At 38.0% G+C, this 18845-nt stretch overlaps 1 protein-coding gene across 1 annotated transcript in view; it reads left to right on the top strand.

Annotated features, from left to right (window-relative positions):
- Window positions 1–18845, top strand: part of Col5a2 (collagen type V alpha 2 chain) — a 134682-nt gene that overhangs the window by 86271 nt on the left and 29566 nt on the right. The window contains exons 10-23 of the mRNA XM_021648013.2: window positions 856–909; window positions 1259–1312; window positions 1925–1978; window positions 8631–8684; window positions 9598–9651; window positions 10203–10247; window positions 10701–10754; window positions 11937–11981; window positions 13945–13998; window positions 16596–16694; window positions 16806–16850; window positions 17623–17721; window positions 18116–18169; window positions 18335–18442. Coding sequence (XP_021503688.1) covers window positions 856–909; window positions 1259–1312; window positions 1925–1978; window positions 8631–8684; window positions 9598–9651; window positions 10203–10247; window positions 10701–10754; window positions 11937–11981; window positions 13945–13998; window positions 16596–16694; window positions 16806–16850; window positions 17623–17721; window positions 18116–18169; window positions 18335–18442 — 873 coding nt within the window. The remainder of the gene's footprint in view (window positions 1–855; window positions 910–1258; window positions 1313–1924; window positions 1979–8630; window positions 8685–9597; window positions 9652–10202; window positions 10248–10700; window positions 10755–11936; window positions 11982–13944; window positions 13999–16595; window positions 16695–16805; window positions 16851–17622; window positions 17722–18115; window positions 18170–18334; window positions 18443–18845) is intronic.

The raw sequence follows: 18845 nt of genomic DNA, 5'->3' as shown, positions 1-18845 counted from the left end.
GCAGGGAATAAAAAAAAAAGGGGGGGAGTTAATATGACCTGGAGAGGACAGGAGTTCCACAAGGAACAAATATATCTGGGCACAGGAGTCTTTTATGAGACTGTTTCTTCAAACAAGGACCATGTATGGATATAACCTAGAGCCTCTGCTCAGATGTAGCCCTTGGTAGCTCAATATCATTTGATTTTTTTTAATGTGACTGACTAATAGTAGGGGTTATGAGTCCTTGGTTCTAAAATAATGGAGCATTATCCCATGTCATGATGAAATTCCCATAACTGATTATTTTCAAGTCTCTGGACTTACAATCAGATAACAAAAAGGCATTTGCAATTATTATTATTATAAATTAAAGCCAAGATGATTATTCTGTGGAATCTTTCAAGAAGATTCTAACTCAATATGGTTTCTTTCTACATCTATCAAATGCCAGTAAAACTATGATTTAGAACTATTTTACTCTTTGTAATGATACTTCAAAAGAAAAAAAAAATCTTTACCTCAGTCAAGGCAATGACATAGTCATAATCATCTGTATGGATTTTGCTTCATTACATTGTTAAACAGAAAGGTAATTGATAATGGTGAGGAAGGTGATGATGATTAACGCCCGTTCTGCACTAGCACTGTTCTGTTCTAACAGACATTATCCAAACAGGCCAGTGAACTAAGTCCGAATCTTAGTCTAAATTTTCAGATAAGGAAATTACATTATATTCAGAGTCAGTATTATGGCTGAAATTATATATCTAAAAATTGGCAGAGCTTAGTTTCCACACTGTGCATTGTCAAGAGTCCAGAAATTGGTATACTGTTTTCCTTTTCTTCATTTATTATTTTTTTTCTCAATTTTAGGGTGGTGTGGGGCCAGCAGGACCTCCTGGTGAGCCTGGCGAGCCTGGACCAATGGTAAATGTGGAGTAAGCATATCAGCCAGTTTGTTGTGAGATATTTTTTTCTCCTAGATTTCAATAATTTATCAAGAAATGATAATCCTGGATGGCCCCATGCCGTGGATTATACTTAAATTCTGTTCCTAAATCACAGTGTTTTTAATTCAGAGTCTGAATGTTGTGGGAAGTATGGACACATAGATCTGTGCAATTCAATGTTTCTACTGTTGAGCACCAGAGCTAACACAAACATAAACATTCAACACATTAGTAATGCCATCTGATATTTTTTCATGGTCTCAATAGTACCTGGCTATTGTTGGGAGGAAGAGGTGAGTATTCCTCTTCACTTTTTCTTTTTTTAGGGTCCAATTGGCGCTCGTGGGCCGGAGGGACCACCTGGGAAGCCTGGAGAAGATGTAAGTTTCTACTGGTTAACAATGAGCTACAAGGCTCACAGGCGTATCCTGCTCTGACTCCCATTTCATTTCCTCACCACTTCACCTCCCATTAAATCCGCTGTAAACTGGAGAACACAGGTTAAAGTTTTCCAAAATCAGAAAGTATTTTTTATTATGAGAGTGTTAAATTATTAGATACTCTATTGACTCCTCCAGGATTTTTATTAATATTAATCTTTGAAAACAAACAATTTTTTTTGTAAAGCTGGAAAGATGATCCAATCTGAACATATAACACATGCTTATTTTATTTTACTTTTTGCTGTGCTGGGATCAAACTTGCTGTGTTGTACACGATAGGGTGTCAACCCTGAGCAGTGTCCAGCCCTCTGTGTGTAAAGTCTGGTGTTTTGAAAATGGCAAGATCAGAGCAGGTTACTCTGCACCCGCTTGTTCACATTGGCAGCTTGAACTTCAGAATTAAATATTACCAGAAATGGAGCCTGGCTTCTGTTTTACACTGTTTGCAGCACAACAAAAACCTTGCTACAGGCTTTTCATCTGTAATCTGTCATGCGATCTCATGACACACCACCTCTCCGTACCTCTCACTTCCTTTTTTCTGTTCAGGGTGAACCTGGAAGAAATGGGAACACTGGTGAAGTGGGGTTTTCAGGATCACCGGTAAGTTTATGGTTCTCAGTGTAATGGCGCAAAGGTGAAGTAGAGTGAACCTGACATCATTATATGCATGTATCAGACACAGGGTAAATGCAGACACCCACACAATATCCCCTTCTCTCAAAATGCAAACTGTGGAGGACATTTCGCCTGCATTACTGCGAATTCCAGTTCCTAGAATTTCACATGAAAACCCTAGAGCCAAACAGTTGTATCGTAACTATAATACACATGAATACTCCCAAACTAAAAATTTCCATAATTATGAAGTATTTTGAGAAGTCACCAATGTGACCTAGTTACAATTTATGACACCTGCGTTTTGGTGATCTCTAAATATTTTTATTGTATAGCAACCCATCTGTCTGAAATAATAGCTTGAACCTGGTGCTTTGTGAATGTGTTCTTCATCAGCTGGGGACTAAGCTGTCGACAGGATGTTCCTTTGGCTGCTCCCCAAATTCTATTGTTGTCTGAAATCCTTTATTAGTATCCTGGGCCCTAAAATCTTCGGACGAGATGCACTCATTGCCAAAATGCCTAACACAACTGTTTTATTTCCCCTTTAACTCACTCAAGAAACATATATGTGTGAACTCACTCTAACAGAATTCAAGACCTAGAGCCTTAAACATTCCAAAAACCTGTCTGTTTGACCCTAATGTTGCTTCCTTTAGCTTCTTTTAGGGTGTGTAAGAGTAGAATGGAGAAAATAAGAAACCGAGAAAGCAAAAATTCTTCTCAATTGTGCTGATGTGTGTGGTTTCTTGAACCTAACAGCCCTTAGTTTAATCTAGCCCCATTCACTTTAGTTCTTATAATTCGTTAATGTTGCTATACTTATTACAACCACCCAATACTGCAAGACCCCCTGTTCAGTTTCTGAAAATTGATAAGATTCATTGCTGGTTTTTGTTTTGTTTTATTTATTTATTTTTTCTTTTCTTTTCTTTTTTTTTTTTTAACAGAGGAATGTTGATCTTTAACTGAGATTTATAGAGCTCTAAGGATAACATAGTTTTAATTGTGAAACCAACACCCAATCTTCCTTCTCTCTTTCCTTTGCTACCCTATCAGCCGGGGCATAAATGCAGACAAAGGCATGAGGTGTAGCTACGAGGACAGATGTCCTTTTCCACCAGTTCAGGCTGGAAACTGCTGTGACCTTTTGACTCCTGCATGTGTTCATGGAGTGTATCTCCATGGGGAGGACAGGAACTCTGCCAGCACAGCACAGATGCACTCTGCAAGCTCACTGTAACAGCCAGCGCTTGTGCTGTGATGACAGCCTTGGGTCAGCAGAATGAGCATTCTTTATGAGTGTTAGTACATGTACTTCATTTCCTTCTTACACGTAATCACACGGGAATTTCCCCACAACCATAAAAGCTGAAGTTAACAAATTATTTGAAATAACAGCTCAGTTCTTCCCTAATAGACTTGGATGAGTGTACACTGAGTTGCTTGTTCAGGATGGAGATATATCTCAGTAAAAGAGAGGGTGCCAGGAAATCAAGCAGGCAAGCTAACAACAACAACAATAACAACAAAAAAACAACACAGTGGCATCTTCAGAGAGAATTAGTACATCTTTAGTCTACTACTCTCAAAACACTAAAGAAATATTTCCCTTGCAAGAAGTTACAAAAATATTGCTCTTATTGTATCATCTGATTTAAAAAAATTATTATTATCATTTATTAGAATTTATTCAATTTGTATTCCTTCTGTGGCCCCCTCCCTTTTCTCCCCCTAGGACTCTCCCCTAGTCTGCTGATATCTGAGGTCTTCCTCACCTTCTATTTGACCCTCGCCTATCAGGTCTCATCAGGACTGGTTGCATTATCTTTCTCTGTGGCCTGGCAAGGCTGCACCCCCAGGGGGAGGTAATCAGAGATCCTATCATTGAATTAATTCCAGAGAAAGCCGCTGCTCTCCTTATTAGGGAATCCACTTGGAGACTGAGTCTATGGGCTACATTTGAGCCAGGATTTTAGGTCCTCTCCATGCATTGTCCTTGGTTGTTTTATCAGTCTTGGCAGGGCCCTCAGCAATGTTGTCTCTGTTGGTCTCCTTTTGGAGCTGCTGTACCCTCCAAGTCTTTCTATCTCCCTCTTTTTTTCATAAGATTCCCTGCACTCTGCCCAAAGTTTGGCTGAGTCTCAGCCTCTGCTTTGAAACATCAATCAGTAGAGTCAGAGGCCGACTGTGGTAGGCTCCTGTCCTGTTCCCTGTTTTCTCCCTCTTCTGATGTCCATCCCATTTGCCTTTCTGATTGAGGATTGAGCATCTTTCCTAGAGTCTTCCTTGTTGTTTAGCTTCTTTAGGAGTATAGATTTTAGTACGTTTATTCTATATTATATGGCTAATATCCACCTATGAATAAGTATATACCATGTGTGTCTTTCTGTTTCTGGGTTACCTCACTCAAGATGATCTTCCTTAGTTCCCACCATTTGCCTGCAAATTTCATGATTTCCTTGTTTTATTTTATTTTATTTTATTTTATTTTTTTTAGTTATAGTTTATTCACTTTGTATCCCAGCTGTAGCCCCTCCCCCTTTTCTTTTGAATCCCACCCTCCCTCCCTCTTCTTCTCCTATGCCCCTCCCCAGTCCAATGATAGGGGAGTTCTCCTCCCCTTCCATCTGACCTAGTCTGTCAGGTCTCATCAGGACTGGCTTCATTGTCTTCCTCTGTGGACTGGTAAGTCTTCTCCCCCTTTAGGTGGAGGTGATCAAAGAGCCAGCCCATGAGTTCATGTCAGAGACGGTCCCTGTTCCTATTATTAGGGAACCTTCTTGGACACTGAGCTGCCATGGGCTACTTCTGTGCAGGGTTTCTAAGTTACCTCCATGCATGGTCCTTGTTTGGAGTATCAGTCTCAGAAAAGACCCCTGGGCCCAGATTTTTTGCTTCTGTTGCTCCCCTTGTGGAGCTCCTGTTCCCTCTAGGTCTTTCTCTCTCCTGCTTCTTTCTTAAGATTTCCTGCACTCTGCCCAAATCATGAAATTTGCAAGTAAATGGTGGTATCTAGAAAAGGTCATCCTGAGTGAGGTATCCTAGAAGCAGAGAGACACACATGGTATATACTCACTTATAAGTGGATATTAGACATATACTATACTATACTATACTAATATATAATATAATATAATATAATATAATATAATATAATATAATATAATCATACCAAAATCTGTACGCCTAAGTAAGCTAATCAAGAAGGAGGACCCTGGGTAAGATGTTCAATCTTCATTCAGAAAGGCAAATGAGACAGACATCGGAGGAGGGAGAAAACAGGGAATGGGACAGGAGAGGGTCTCTGAAATACTCCACCCAGCAGGGTATAGAAGCATATGCTGAGATTTCCTTGTTTTTAATAGCTGAGTAGTATTCCATTGTGTAAATGTAACACAATTTCTGTATCTATTCCTCCATTGAGGGACATCTAGGTTGTTTCCAGCTTCTGGTTATTATGAACATGGTTGAGCTAATGTCCTTGTTGTGTACTTGAGCATATTTTAGATATATGCCTAGCAGTGGTATAGCTGAATCTTGAGGTAACACTATTCCCAATTTTCTGACAAAGTGCCAGATTGATTTCCAAAGTGGTTGTACAAGTTTACATTCCCACCAGCAATGGAGGAGGGTTCTCCTTTCTCCACATCCTCTCCAGCAGGTGTTGTCACTTGAGTTTTTGATCTTAGCCATTCTGATGGGTGTAAGGTGAAAATCTCGGGGGTTTTTTTTGATTCGCATTTCCCTGATGACTAAGGACGTTGAACATTTCTTTAAGTGTTTCTCTGCCATTTGATATTCCTCTATCAAGAATTTTCTGTTTAGCTCTGTTCCCCATTTTTAAAATTGGATTATTTGATTTGTTGCTTTTTAACTTCTTGAGTTCTTTATATATTCTGGATATTATCTTTCTGTCAGATAAAGGGTTGGTGAAGATCCTTTCCCAATCTGTAAGCTGTTATTTTGTTGTGATGTCAGTGTCCTTGTCCTTTGCATTACAGAATCTTTTCAGTTTAATGAGGTCCCATTTATTGATTGTTGATTTTAGAGCCTGTGCTGTTGGTGTTCTGTTCAGCAAGTTGTCTCCTGTGCCAATGAGCTCAAGGCTCTTCCCCACTTTTTCTTCTAACCGATTTAATGTGTCTGATTTTATGTTGAGGTCTTTAATCCACTTGGACTTTAGTTTTGTTTAGGGTGATGAGTATGGATCTATTTGCATTTTTCTACATGTAGTCATCCAATTAGATCAGCACCATTTGTTGAATATGGTTTCTTTTCCCCCATTGTATGGTTTTGGCTTCTTTTTCAAAAATAAAGTATACGTACGTGTATGGCTTTATTTCTGGGTCTTACGATTCCATTGATCCACCACTCTGTTTCTATGCCAGTACCATGCAGTTTTTTATTACTGTTGCTCTATAGTAAAGCTTGAGACCAGGGATGGAGATAACTCCAAAAGATCTGTTATTGTACAAGATTGTTTTAGCAATTCTGGGTTTTTTGTTTCCCCCTAGGAAGTGAGAATTGTTCTTTCAAGGTCTGTAAAGAATTGTGTTGGTCTTTTGATGGGAATTGCATTGAATCTGTAGATTGCTTTTGGCAGGATGGCCATTTTCACTATGTTAATCCTACTGATCCATGAGCATGGGAGATCTTTCCATCTTCTGCTATCTTCTTCAATTTCTTTCTTCAGAGACTTGATGTGTTTCTCAAACAGGTCTTTCACATGCTTGGTTAGAGTCACACCAAAGTACTATATGTTTATTGTGGCTATTGCGAAGGGTGTTGTTCCCTTAATTTCTTTCTCGGACCTTTTGTCTTTGGTATAGAGGAGGGTTACCAATTTTTTGTTTTTAATTAATTGTGTATCCAGCCACTTTGCTGAATGTGTTTATCAGCTGAAGGAGTTCTCATGTAGAATTTTTGGGGTCACTCAAGTATACTATTATATAATCTTCCAATATTGATACTTTGACGTCTTCCTTTCCAGTGTGTATTCTCTTGATCTACTTTAGTTGTCTTATTGCTCTACCTAGGACATCAAGTGTGAAGAGATACAGAGAGAGTGGGCATCCTTGCCTTGTCCCTGATTTCAATTCGTTTGATTTAAGTTTCTCTGCATTTAATTTGATGTTGGCTATAGGCTTGTTGTATATTGCCTTTAGCATGTTTAGGTATGTGCCTTTTATCCCTGATCTCTCTCTAAAACTTTAAACATGAATGGGTGTTGGATTTTTATCAAATGCTTCTTTGGTATCTAAGAAGATGATCATGTGTTTTTTTTTCCCTTCTGTTTGTTTATGTTGTGGATAACATTGATGGATTTCCATATATTGAATCATCCCCTGAATGCCTGGGATGAAACCTTCTCAGTCATGGTGGATGATATCTTTTACATGTTCTTGGATTCGATTTGCGAGTATTTTATTGAGTATTTTTGTGTCAATGTTCATAAGATAGATAGGTCTGAAATTCTTCATCTGATTTTTTAATTGTGTAGCTTATTCATTCATTCTGTAAATAGTGAATAAATGCTATGTTGTATGAAGTGGAAGGACTTTTGTAAGTGCTGTCGCAGGAGAAGTTCCTTTGAAAAGGTCGGTGAAAGCATTGAGGTTCTGAGTCATCAAAGCTTTTCTATGGTCAGTTGTCAACCTAATGATTATTTATTGATTGCTCACCAAGCAAGCATAGGCTAAGTGCTAGGAATCTGATGATTAATAAATGCAGTTGAAATTTGACAGTGGTTTGATAGCAGTAATCTGTGCTATAAGGGTATATAACCGTCTGATGGCAATGGTAATGAGAATTCAATGCAAAACCAAATTCATGCAGCAAAAAGAATGCTCGCATGTTTTAGTGACTGGGTCCTTATTATTTTTTAAAAAGTATATGGAAAAACCTTAAATATTGTTTCAAAATAGTTATATAGTTAGGTTTCGTTTGTGGTTTTGTTTCTATTCTTTTGATTTAATGTGCTTGCATGGAAGATACATATAGAATTAGCAAAAACAGAAAATTTGAGTCAGGACACAAAGGCACCCTCACATTTCCTGACTTTTCTGTTGGATATTTTTACCTCCTTATTTACTTTTTAAGCAATCATCACTTCTGCAAAGCTTGTCTCAAACACTTACTATTTAAAATCAGGATCATGTTATGTTATTCATCCCATTGCCAATGTTCAGACAACAATAAAATAAAGGAGACCCTTCCTTTGCTGCTCCCAAGGGCATCTTCTCTTCCGTCTCAGATGAAACTCAATGGACATGAAAATGCCCCCCTCGGAGTTTCTTCCCTGTGCCTGCACCTAGTCAGTTTATGCACTGCACATATTTATTGGTCCATGAATAGTTTTAGTTTCTTTTTTCCTGTTCCTTGACAGAAGATGGCGAAGTATCACCAGAAGAGCAGTTAGCTCTTTAATACACACCTTCGTGTGTTGTGCTTCTGCTTCTATCGGTGTGCTTGCCTTTAGTTTTGATCTCCCTGGCAACATTTCTATAGATACAGTCATGTTCTTATTAGTATGTTGGTGTGAATGATGTGTCAGTTGTCTTGCGGCGGGGGGGGCGGGGACATATATTAGGTCATTTCTACTTAACCACAACATGCCTATGTACCTTCCTCTCAGGGTGCGAGAGGCTTCCCTGGTGCTCCTGGTCTCCCGGGCCTGAAAGGTCACCGAGTAAGTTGTCTTATTCTCTGTTTTATTGAGTGTTGCCTGGGAAAAATTCAATAAAGACCTTTGCAATTCTCCGTGCCAACTACCCTTCATTGCCTGTCACTGCAACGTTCCTCTGCATTACTAAAATCATAAAATTCCTCTGCTACCCTAAATTTCTTTGAATTTCATATAATTATGTATAGAAATACTCTGTTACATGAAATAATATCATTGTGAGTGAGAAGAGTCTCTGACTTACAAGCTTAGATAATAAATATGCACTTAGGAAAAGAGATAATCATTATATACGGCAATGAGTGACTTGATTAAAGTGGAGTAAATTAGGTTAAAAAAGACCCAACTTGGAAGGCAATAGAGGTTTTTTAGAGACTTAATATGATCAACACTAGTAAACATGGTGCTGATAAATGTAACCCATCATCAGCCCTCTATTACATACGTGTCCGTGTTCGAATGTCAGTGCCATCTGTCTGTCTTCCATCAAATTACGTTTCTAAAAGCAAGGCCAGCATTCAATTATTGAGTAGTTGAAATTCTCACAGAATGCATGTTGCTGTACTAGATAGCAAAGAACATTTTTTGGGTGTCTTTTGGGGATTTGTTCTAGATTAACCCCACCTAAGCATGCATTTTTAAAATATATATATATATAAACCCTAACCTGTCTAGGATCAGTGTAAATTTTTTTGTAGTATAGATTAAATTTCCAGGAAGGCACATGTTTTTAAAGATCAATGCTTTAAGTTGAGAATATTATTTGTGAAATTTTAGAAATATTGTGAGCAATGGTTTTACTTAATACTTATTTCCATGAGGGGCTTTATATAAATGTATTTTTAGTTCTTTCTTCTTTTATGTTTTTTTAAACTGATGAAAGCTAGAAATATTAATAAATTTATATTCTTCTTCTTAGGGGCAGAAAGGACTTGAAGGCCCCAAAGGTGAAGTTGGAGCAACTGGTGCTAAGGTATTTGTTCAACTTGATGTATGGTACTAAAGAGATGGTAATATAGACAAGAGGAAGTCTCAAGTGAAGGACCGTCTAGCCATTCTTTCTTCCCCCAAAGAGTTGTTTCTATAGGTAGAGAAAATAGCACAGTTCTATCAAGGAACATGCATGAAAAAGGGTTTTAAAATTTTTATCTCTAAATTTCTATTTTATTTCTAAATAATCTACTTACTTTTAACATTTTTTCTTTACTTTTAACATTTTAAACATTTTATTTGGAATATGTTAGACAAATAAGTACCCACTGCTGAGAGATGTCAATTTATCAACTTCTTTAAATCCCCAGATTTAGACTTTATTTCTTTGGTGATTAAATTTTCATTTAAATTTTAAGAAAAGATAGAATTTTTTTCCTTTGAAAGCACATTTTTCAAATGTTCTTTTTGAAGCTGTGATTTCAAAATCATACCTACCTCCTACCTACCTACCTACCTACCCACATACATACAGCATTTTGGTAATTATAGTTAGATTTCTCACACTGTGATGTATTTTTTTCTGTGCTTTAGGGTGAAGCTGGCCCCACTGGTCCAATGGGTGCCATGGGCCCTCTGGTAAGCATCACATTCTTTTTTTTATTTTTCAGATTATAATAATAAACTGTTTGAATAAAAAGGCATATGTTAGTTAGGAAGAAATCCTGAACTGATAGAAAAGCAATCAAATAGCATTGGATACCTTAATGGGAAGTTTGTCCTTCCAGGATTTCACTGCTTTTCTTGACTTTTAAATAATCTTAGTTTTAGCACAGTAATAAGAAATTACTCTTACCTATTTAGCTTTTAAAATCCAGGTTAAGTATAATCTATTGTGTCAGGGTTTGCATCTCCATAGATTTTCACATCGAATTTACTCCTTTCAATGTTACTTTTTATGTCAATTATACTATTTCATAGTTTTCTTTAATTTTATTTATATTATGTCAAAATTGGATGGGACAGTAAAATAAAATCAGCCTAGAACTTATGTTAGATGCCTGAGGAGACATTTTTCTATCTTGCTTGCAGGGACCAAGAGGAATGCCGGGAGAGAGGGGAAGGCTTGGGCCACAGGGTGCTCCTGTAAGTACACGGGAACCATCTACTTACTGAGAACTATGTTCAACTTCTTTTCAGTTATGTTTTATTGAATATGCATATAACTCTATGATGGGATTATTTTTATTTTGAAATAAACTTCAAGTTTGAAATACTAGCTAGTATGCCCTGACATTCTGAAAGCTGTGATGAGAATTCATAGAACATTCCTTCCTCAGGTCAGTCACCATTCTCCTTTTGGTCTGTTCTCTATCAAGCCTTTCTAAATGCCCAAGATAGCCTTTGCATGCTTAGCTCATTCCTTTACTCTGCTGTTACAACCACCACAAGCCAGGATGGTCTCTCCACCATCTATTGCTAACTGGTCAGTGGGGAATCCAGCTTAAACTGTAATTCAGAGTCTGCTCTCTTGTAGCACATTTGACACCAGTGGACTTTAGGCCATGGGACAGTTTTCCCAGACAAAAGCTTGAAAGCTGTGACTTGTATATTGGAAATTGAAGAAGAAGGACAGTTAGAGAATATAGCCATGAAAGAATGAACAAAAGAAGCAGACTTCAAAAGAAAAAGCTGGATGGTGTTCCCAATACAAGAGACCCCAGAGAGTTCTCAGCCTCTGTAGACATGACCAAGGAAAGAGCAGCAAAGGGAAGAGCTGATGACATTTCCAGGGAGAGGTTCAATTGCAGCATTCACCAGGTCCTACTCCGGCTGGTTCAACAGACCCTTCTGAGATTTTCTGTCCTAACAGAGACCTGCATGAATCCCACAGAATCGATTTGAACTTAATTATTGTTTTGCCTCTTTTGTTATTATTTTTGTTGTTCTTTATTTGTGAAAGCACTGTCCTCAGAGTTAATTTGGTCAGTAAAAGGCCAAGATGCTCAAACTGTTATTGTATCCAAGTTTACATGACACAGGGTGAAACAGTTAGGTAAGGAAAATTTAGATCTGTTTTCTAAGTATTGCCTTCTAGGTGTTTTCTGTTTGCTTGTTTTTAATGATACGAGGATAAGTGTGTTTACTGCTACCTTCTCTGCTTTGTTGCCATCAGGTCAGTCTCACTTGTTCTTAGTCAGCCTTAATATCTTCTTCAAAAATTTCAGTGAAAATTGTGTGAGAAATAAATGAATTATTAAAAAAAACACTGTGGAAGACACAATTGTTTTTATCTTTTAAATTCTCTCTCTCTCTCTTTTTAATTAGGGACAACGAGGTGCCCACGGTATGCCTGGAAAACCTGGACCAATGGTGAGTTGTGCTCTTTTCATAGTAACTAATTAATAATTCCATTTTTCATTTGTAATCCATTAATCATTATTTATTTTCATCTATTTATTTGTTTACTTATTCATTATTTTATTTATTTTTGTGTAGACATTTACAGAACACCTACTGTGTTCTAGATACTTGGAATAAAAACACAATAAGCACAGTTCTTATTTTTCAGAGCTAGATATATTAGTTAAAATAGATGTATAATATTATCATTAATGTTGTTGCATAGAGTGAATTTGAAATATAGGAACACAGAGAGGATGTGCTTAAGCCTATGGAAGGTGAAGGTTGCAAATAAAGAATTAAAATGGAATAATTATCAAATAAAATCCTTGAGTTACTGATATATAAAAAGGCATGAGTGGCCAAGCCTAGTGGTGCACGCCTGTAATCCTAGCACTAAGGGAGGCAGAGGCAAGCAGATCTCTGTGAGTTCAAGGCCAGCCTGGTCTCCAAAGTGAGTCCAGGACAGCTAAGACTAAACAGAGAAACCCTGTCTTAAAAAACAAAAACAAAACAAAAGGCATGAGTGTAATTCCATCTATGGAATCAGCAAATGAAAAAAAAAAGGAAATACTAAGAGTAAAACTGAATCATCAGGCAGGTACTTGGTCCCACACTCACATCTCCTATGTTATGGAATGCCTGATCTCTTTCCTGTCACAGGTACTGAGACACCATTCTGCAGCATTAAGTGTAGGCATGCATGACTGGAAAGAGCATCAGTTGTTGATGCTGTAGATGGACGAAAATAGTCAGGACAGAGTATGAATATTATTAGATTATTCCATAAAGAAACTGCAACATTGTAAACATCATATGTTGTATTTGAAGGGACGTCCATCACATATTTTTGAGCTAAGAAAGTCGAATTACTCATTGGTTTTCTGGCTTAAGGAGTTGGATACACTATGGCATTTAACTGAAATTGGTGCATGTCTGTGCTCTGTTTACAAGCATTTATTGAGAAATTTTGAATCTATATTCATCAAGACAAATGCATAGTTCTCCAGTTTCATCAACTTATGACATGTCACTCCCTTTTTGTCTTACTTGCAGTTCTTTCATGTATATATGACCCATTCCTTTTCTCTCCATAGGTATTTTAAGATCCTTTGGGTATCTCAACAGTTCATGAAAAAAGGGGATTGCAGTGGATATAAATCTCTACATTTATTGTGCCAAAGACTCTTAAATTATACCTCCATAACAAAAGAAAACCAATTCTTTCTAATAGTTGAGTTACATATTTTTTTTCTGAGCTGTCAAGCAATTAATTCATATATAGCTTTTAAAATCAAACTGCATAATTTTTACTGCTTCATTAGTTCTATAGTATTGGTACCTTGGTTTCCAAAAGGGTGCTATATTTCATTTACAGTTAAGATGGTTATTCAAAAAATATAGCCAATATAATAGTATTATGGTTAAATAGCCTATGGAAATTATATTATTCTTGTTGAAAGAGTGAAAGTGAATTCAAGCATCTCCACAAGATAAATTGTACTATTACAAAAATCATTAAAGTGAGGGAGAGAGGTTAGAAGGAGATATTTTGATCAGATGGGCCGATTTTAAAGTTTTGAAAATTTTCTATATTCTCAAAGTGAAATAGAAATATATTAACCAAAACTCTTGACCCCAAATATTTTTCTTACATTTGTTACTTATAAAAGTGAAATAAAGGGGGCTGAGATGGCTCAGTGGTTAAGAGCACTGTCTGCTCCTCCAGAGGTTGTGAGTTCAATTCCCAGCAACCACATGGTGGCTCACAACCATCTGTACTGAGATCTGATGCCCTCTTGTGGCATGTAGGTGTACATGCAGGGTTTTTTTCCCTCAAAAAAAAAAAAAAAAAAAAAAAAGAAAAAGAAAAATACTGTTATTGTATATTGATTAAAAACATGTGATTACTTTACTATATTTTTTTCTTTAGGGTCCCCTTGGGATACCCGGCTCTTCCGGTTTTCCAGGAAACCCTGGAATGAAGGTAAGTTAGTAACCATACTTATGAGTGAAGAACATTTCAGAAATTGAAGAATATGGGAGTTATTCTTAAGAAGAGAAAGAGCTTAGAGCAATATGTTCATGGTCCTTAAGCAAGAGAACTTAGAAAAAGAAGAATGAAAGCTGTAATATGATGTGCCAGTACAGAAAAGTTACTGAAGGCCATATAATTGGACTCTATAGACAGACTCTTGGAATGGCTGTAAGAAAAAGCATGTTTGAACTGAGTGGACACTCTGTTCTTGGATAGAGTGTGGAAAATAATCAATAGCAGACTGTTTTAAACAATATGATGTTAAAATAAATTAGAACTTGCCAAAAAAAGGGGCTGCTCTGTCATAACATGCTGACCATTACTCTGCCCCTCCCTGCCCAAGCCCTTACAAAGAAAGGACACTTGGCTTTTCTTGTGGGAATGGATTAAAGCATTCTGTGCAGATTGTATTGTGTCACCAATTTCTTCTTTCAGCTCTTTGAGAGACAGTCAAAGATTATACTAGGAGGACATGGCAATTATACTAGCTAAATCACAAATAACTAATTTTCAGTTATGAGGCTCAGGAAATGATTTCCTCTCACTCCAGAAGCAGTAACTTTCTTCATTTTGAAAAATATTTCCTTACAAGATTCAGCTTGCAAATACAACTACATTCACGGCCCATCAGGGGCTTCTCTGTGCCTCATTTTTCAATAGAATAATAGAATTCTGTCTTAAGATTAAGTGTGATAATCTGTATAAATCCTTCATATAAATCCTTCATGATCCAGCAATACAGTGGAGGTTCATGCTTCTTCTTAGTAGCTATACTAATACTGAATTTGAATTTAGAAATTGAAAGAAGCTGCTGTTTTAAGTTGGTTCTTTTTTTTTTTTTTTTTGAATGTGAGAATCATTTAGTCAAATTGTTTTTCAGGCTGGAAGCTCTAAGCTGAAGTCTTAAGTCATGTCAGTAACTAGTCCCTGCCTGCTTTTACTGAGAACCTCTTTGTTCCTTTAGGACCTGACCCCTCTAAAGCCCACATTCCTGTTCTTCCCCTTCCTCCTCCTTTCCCTATTCATGTTTCCATAATACTGGCCATTCTTCTTCTTTCTCCTTTTTAAAAATCCTCTTCTTTTTCTGACCTTGGGGTTCAAACCTATGGTCTTTCACATTTAAGTAGGTATCTATGGCTGTTACACCCCAACTCTGAAGTCCAAATTTTCATACTGTTGCCTCGACTCAATCTCCCTTCCTGTCCTTATTTAAACATAGAAAAAATTTTCATGCTTCCATTGAGACCTCCAATACTCAAACTGAGCTCTGGTTAGGAAAATAAGAAAAGGGTCCTCCTCACGGAGCCCTGGTCTATGAAATGGCAGAAGCAGTTTCTGCTCACTCGGCCTCTGGTTGGGCATTAGTTCATCATCTTTAGTCAGTTACACCACTAGTTACTAGTGAAACTGCCCTGCTGCCCTGAAAATTGGCAGTTCTCATTTCTAGCTATTGATTCCTTATTCCTTTTTAATGAAACCTAAACATGTAGTGAGCTGTGTATACCTCAGAACTTTTACTGTTTTTGACTTCTCACTTTCTCATCGTAAAATTCCGGGGTCCCTGCTTTTGAGCCATTTCTCTAAGACTGTACCATAGTTTCTGGCTATATATGGATCAACTTTCACATGCAGTCATATGTATTTTAGCTTAGGGTGGAAGGAATTTCGTATGTTTTGTTACTATAGATTAGCCTCCTAAAGCTTACAATTTTATTTTTCTTAGTTCCTCTAAGATTCGTTGTACATAGATACATAACAGGCAAGATAAAATACAGGAGCCAAGCTTGGATTTCAGAATATAGAAAATACTTATGGTACAAATGTGCCTCAAAAATTGCAAAGAAGAAACATACTAAATTTTTTATATGAAACAAAAGTTAACTGAATATGTTGCATTTGGATTTGCTATCTTGATGATCATCTTGGACTCAAGTAAAGGTTAACATGGCCCTTTGCTCCAGTATGAATGCTGTTATTTTAATATGCTCTCGTTCCTGGAAAAGAAAGTGCTATTTATTTGTTCATGCATTGGCTTTTTGTTTTTGTGGCCAGAAGTCATCAAGTTTATTAGCACTTCCAAAGCAGGTGTTTTCCATCTTATTGAATAAATGTTTCTTTGAAGGTCAGTAAATGAACTTTTAATAAGTAAAAACATATTTTGCATCTGAAACATAATTTTTCATATTGCTTCTATGAAAAGAAAACTGTTTCTTGTCTCTAAATGACAGTGTGAAATTTCACATGTAATTTTATCATGGGTTTAACTCATTAAAGAATTATTTAGCTTACAACAAATTTTAGCTACAAAATGGTATTGGATTGTGGTACATTTGGAAATCTCCTGCTACCTTCTATATTTCAATCAAGCTTTAATTGTGTAGGTCCTGGTTGGACTTCAAATGTCCAGGTTTGCACAGAAAAGAAACAAACCCTTAGTAGCTTCAGGTATTTAGAAAATGAAAATGAAGAATACCAAATACTCAATCATCTTTACACCACAATACTAGTGATTTATTTAAGTTAACATATCTTTCCCATCCCTTTAGGGAGAAGCAGGCCCTACTGGAGCCCGAGGCCCAGAGGGTCCTCAGGGGCAGAGAGGTGAAACTGGGCCTCCTGGTCCAGCCGGCTCCCATGGTCTTCCCGTAAGTGCCTAACATATGGAAGAGCTAGCTCAGAAAAATGCTTCTTTGTTATACCATCAAATATGTCAAAGGTAGCTTAATATTTCAAAAAGTGTTTCATGTGCTTTTTAGGGAGCAGTGGGAACTGATGGTACACCTGGTGCCAAAGGCCCCACAGTAAGTAACAGCATTTGTGTCAGGTGCTTTTCATATTATTATTAATAATTATTATTATTTACAATTTATTCACTTTGTATCCTGGTTGTAGCCCCCTCCTTCATCTTCTCCTGGCCCTACCCTTCCTCCCTCCCTTTTCCTCCCCTATCCCTCTCCCCTAGTCCACTGATAAAGGAGGTCCTCCTACCCTACCGTCTGACCTTAGTCTGGTCTCACCAGGACTCCCTGGATCCTCCTCCTCTGTGGGCTGGCTAGGTCATTCCACTAGATATAAGTGATCAAGGAGCAGGCAACCAAGTCCATATCAGAGACTATCTCTTCTTCTCTTACTAGGAAACCCAAATGGAGACTGGGCTACATCTGAGCAGGGGTCTAGGTCCTCTCTATGCATGGTCTTTGGTTGATGCATCAGTCTTTGCAGGATCCCTGGGCTCTACTTTTATGGCTCCTTGTTGGGCTCCTGTTCCCTCCAGGTCCTTCTATATCCCTTTTCTTCCATAAGACTCCCTGAACTCTGTCCAAAGTTTGGCTGTGATTCTCTGCATCTGTTTCGAACCCCTGCTGGGTGGAGTCTTTTAGAGGACATCTGTGGTAGGCTAGCATCCTAATTCCCTCACTTTCACTGCTTCTGGTGTCTAGCCTGTTTTCTCTTCTGAATGAGAATTAAGCCTGTTCCCTAAACAAGTTGTCAGGTGATTTTCAAAGGGATGTAATCCTCAGCTCTAAATTCTGTCAGGTTCTGTGCTCATCGTGTCACCCTTGCTGTTGGCAGGGCTCTGCTGGAACCTCTGGGCCTCCTGGCTTGTCAGGGCCTCCTGGCTCTCCTGGCCCTCAGGGCAGCACTGGACCGCAGGGAATCCGAGGACAACCGGTAACGTCTCTTATATTACTGTTTACATGCTTTCAGATTTTAGCGTAATTACATTATTCTGCTTTTGCTTTCCTCCCTCCAAACCCTCCCATATACTCCTTGCTGTCTTTCAAAATTCATGACCTCCTTTTCCATTAATTGCTATTTTATATGTATGCTGGGCATGGAGAAACATGCCTGTAATCCTCGGACTAGGGAGGAGGAGACAGGCAGGCAGTGCCAGTCACCTTCTTCCAAGTACCCTTACTCCACACGAACATGCACAGACCCACAGAAAGTATTGCATTTCGTGTTAGTACTAATCTAATAGAGACTCAGCTGCCTATTCATCGTACCTAAAGTGGATGGTTGGCAGATCTCCCCATGTCGTTCAACCATTGATATTTTATTTTAGGGTGATCCAGGAGTTCCAGGTTTCAAAGGAGAAGCTGGCCCAAAGGGGGAACCAGTAAGCCTTTATTATTTTAACGATATAAGTACAACCATTTAATAACAGCGGAATAAAGTAATTAACATTCTTTAAATTTTTTTGCTCACTTCACTAGATGAGTTTTCTAACTTAACTTTAAGTTAAAGAATACCTTTCCTGAAGCCTGCCCTTCTGTTTTAATAGGGGCCACATGGAATTCAGGGTCCCATCGGCCCACCTGGTGAAGAAGGCAAAAGAGGTCCTCGAGGCGATCCTGGCACAGTTGGTCCTCCAGGACCAATGGGAGAAAGGGTAAATTTGAATAACAACATTCAGTCTTCGTCTCCTCTCCCATATGTGTGTTTTGGGAGGTTGCATGAGTAAATTTGTGAATAAAAAGAAAACACGGAGTAATTAAGAGGCGGTGCAGACGCCTTGCAGGGCGTAGCATGTTTCTTGTTACGTAAAAATAGTCAAGTGTCTATGTGAGCTTCACTCATAACTGACTGATCAGTGTAGGCCAGCTCCAGCTTTAAGGGCTCAGGGTGCAACCGTGCACAAGAAACTGCTGATCCTAATCCTCATACGAGTTGTAGTGAATTGGTTTACATTACTGGGTGTAAACAAGAAGTCAACAGGTAAATAAAACACATTTTCATAAGCACCCTATGCACTATTAAATAATTGGGGGCAGTGGAGAGTGACCATGGCTGTT

Source organism: Meriones unguiculatus, chromosome 15 (genome assembly GCF_030254825.1).
Source record: "Meriones unguiculatus strain TT.TT164.6M chromosome 15, Bangor_MerUng_6.1, whole genome shotgun sequence".
NCBI lineage: Eukaryota > Metazoa > Chordata > Mammalia > Rodentia > Muridae > Meriones > Meriones unguiculatus.
Note: the sequence above shows the minus strand (reverse complement) of the source record. Positions and strands in the feature narration are given on the sequence as shown.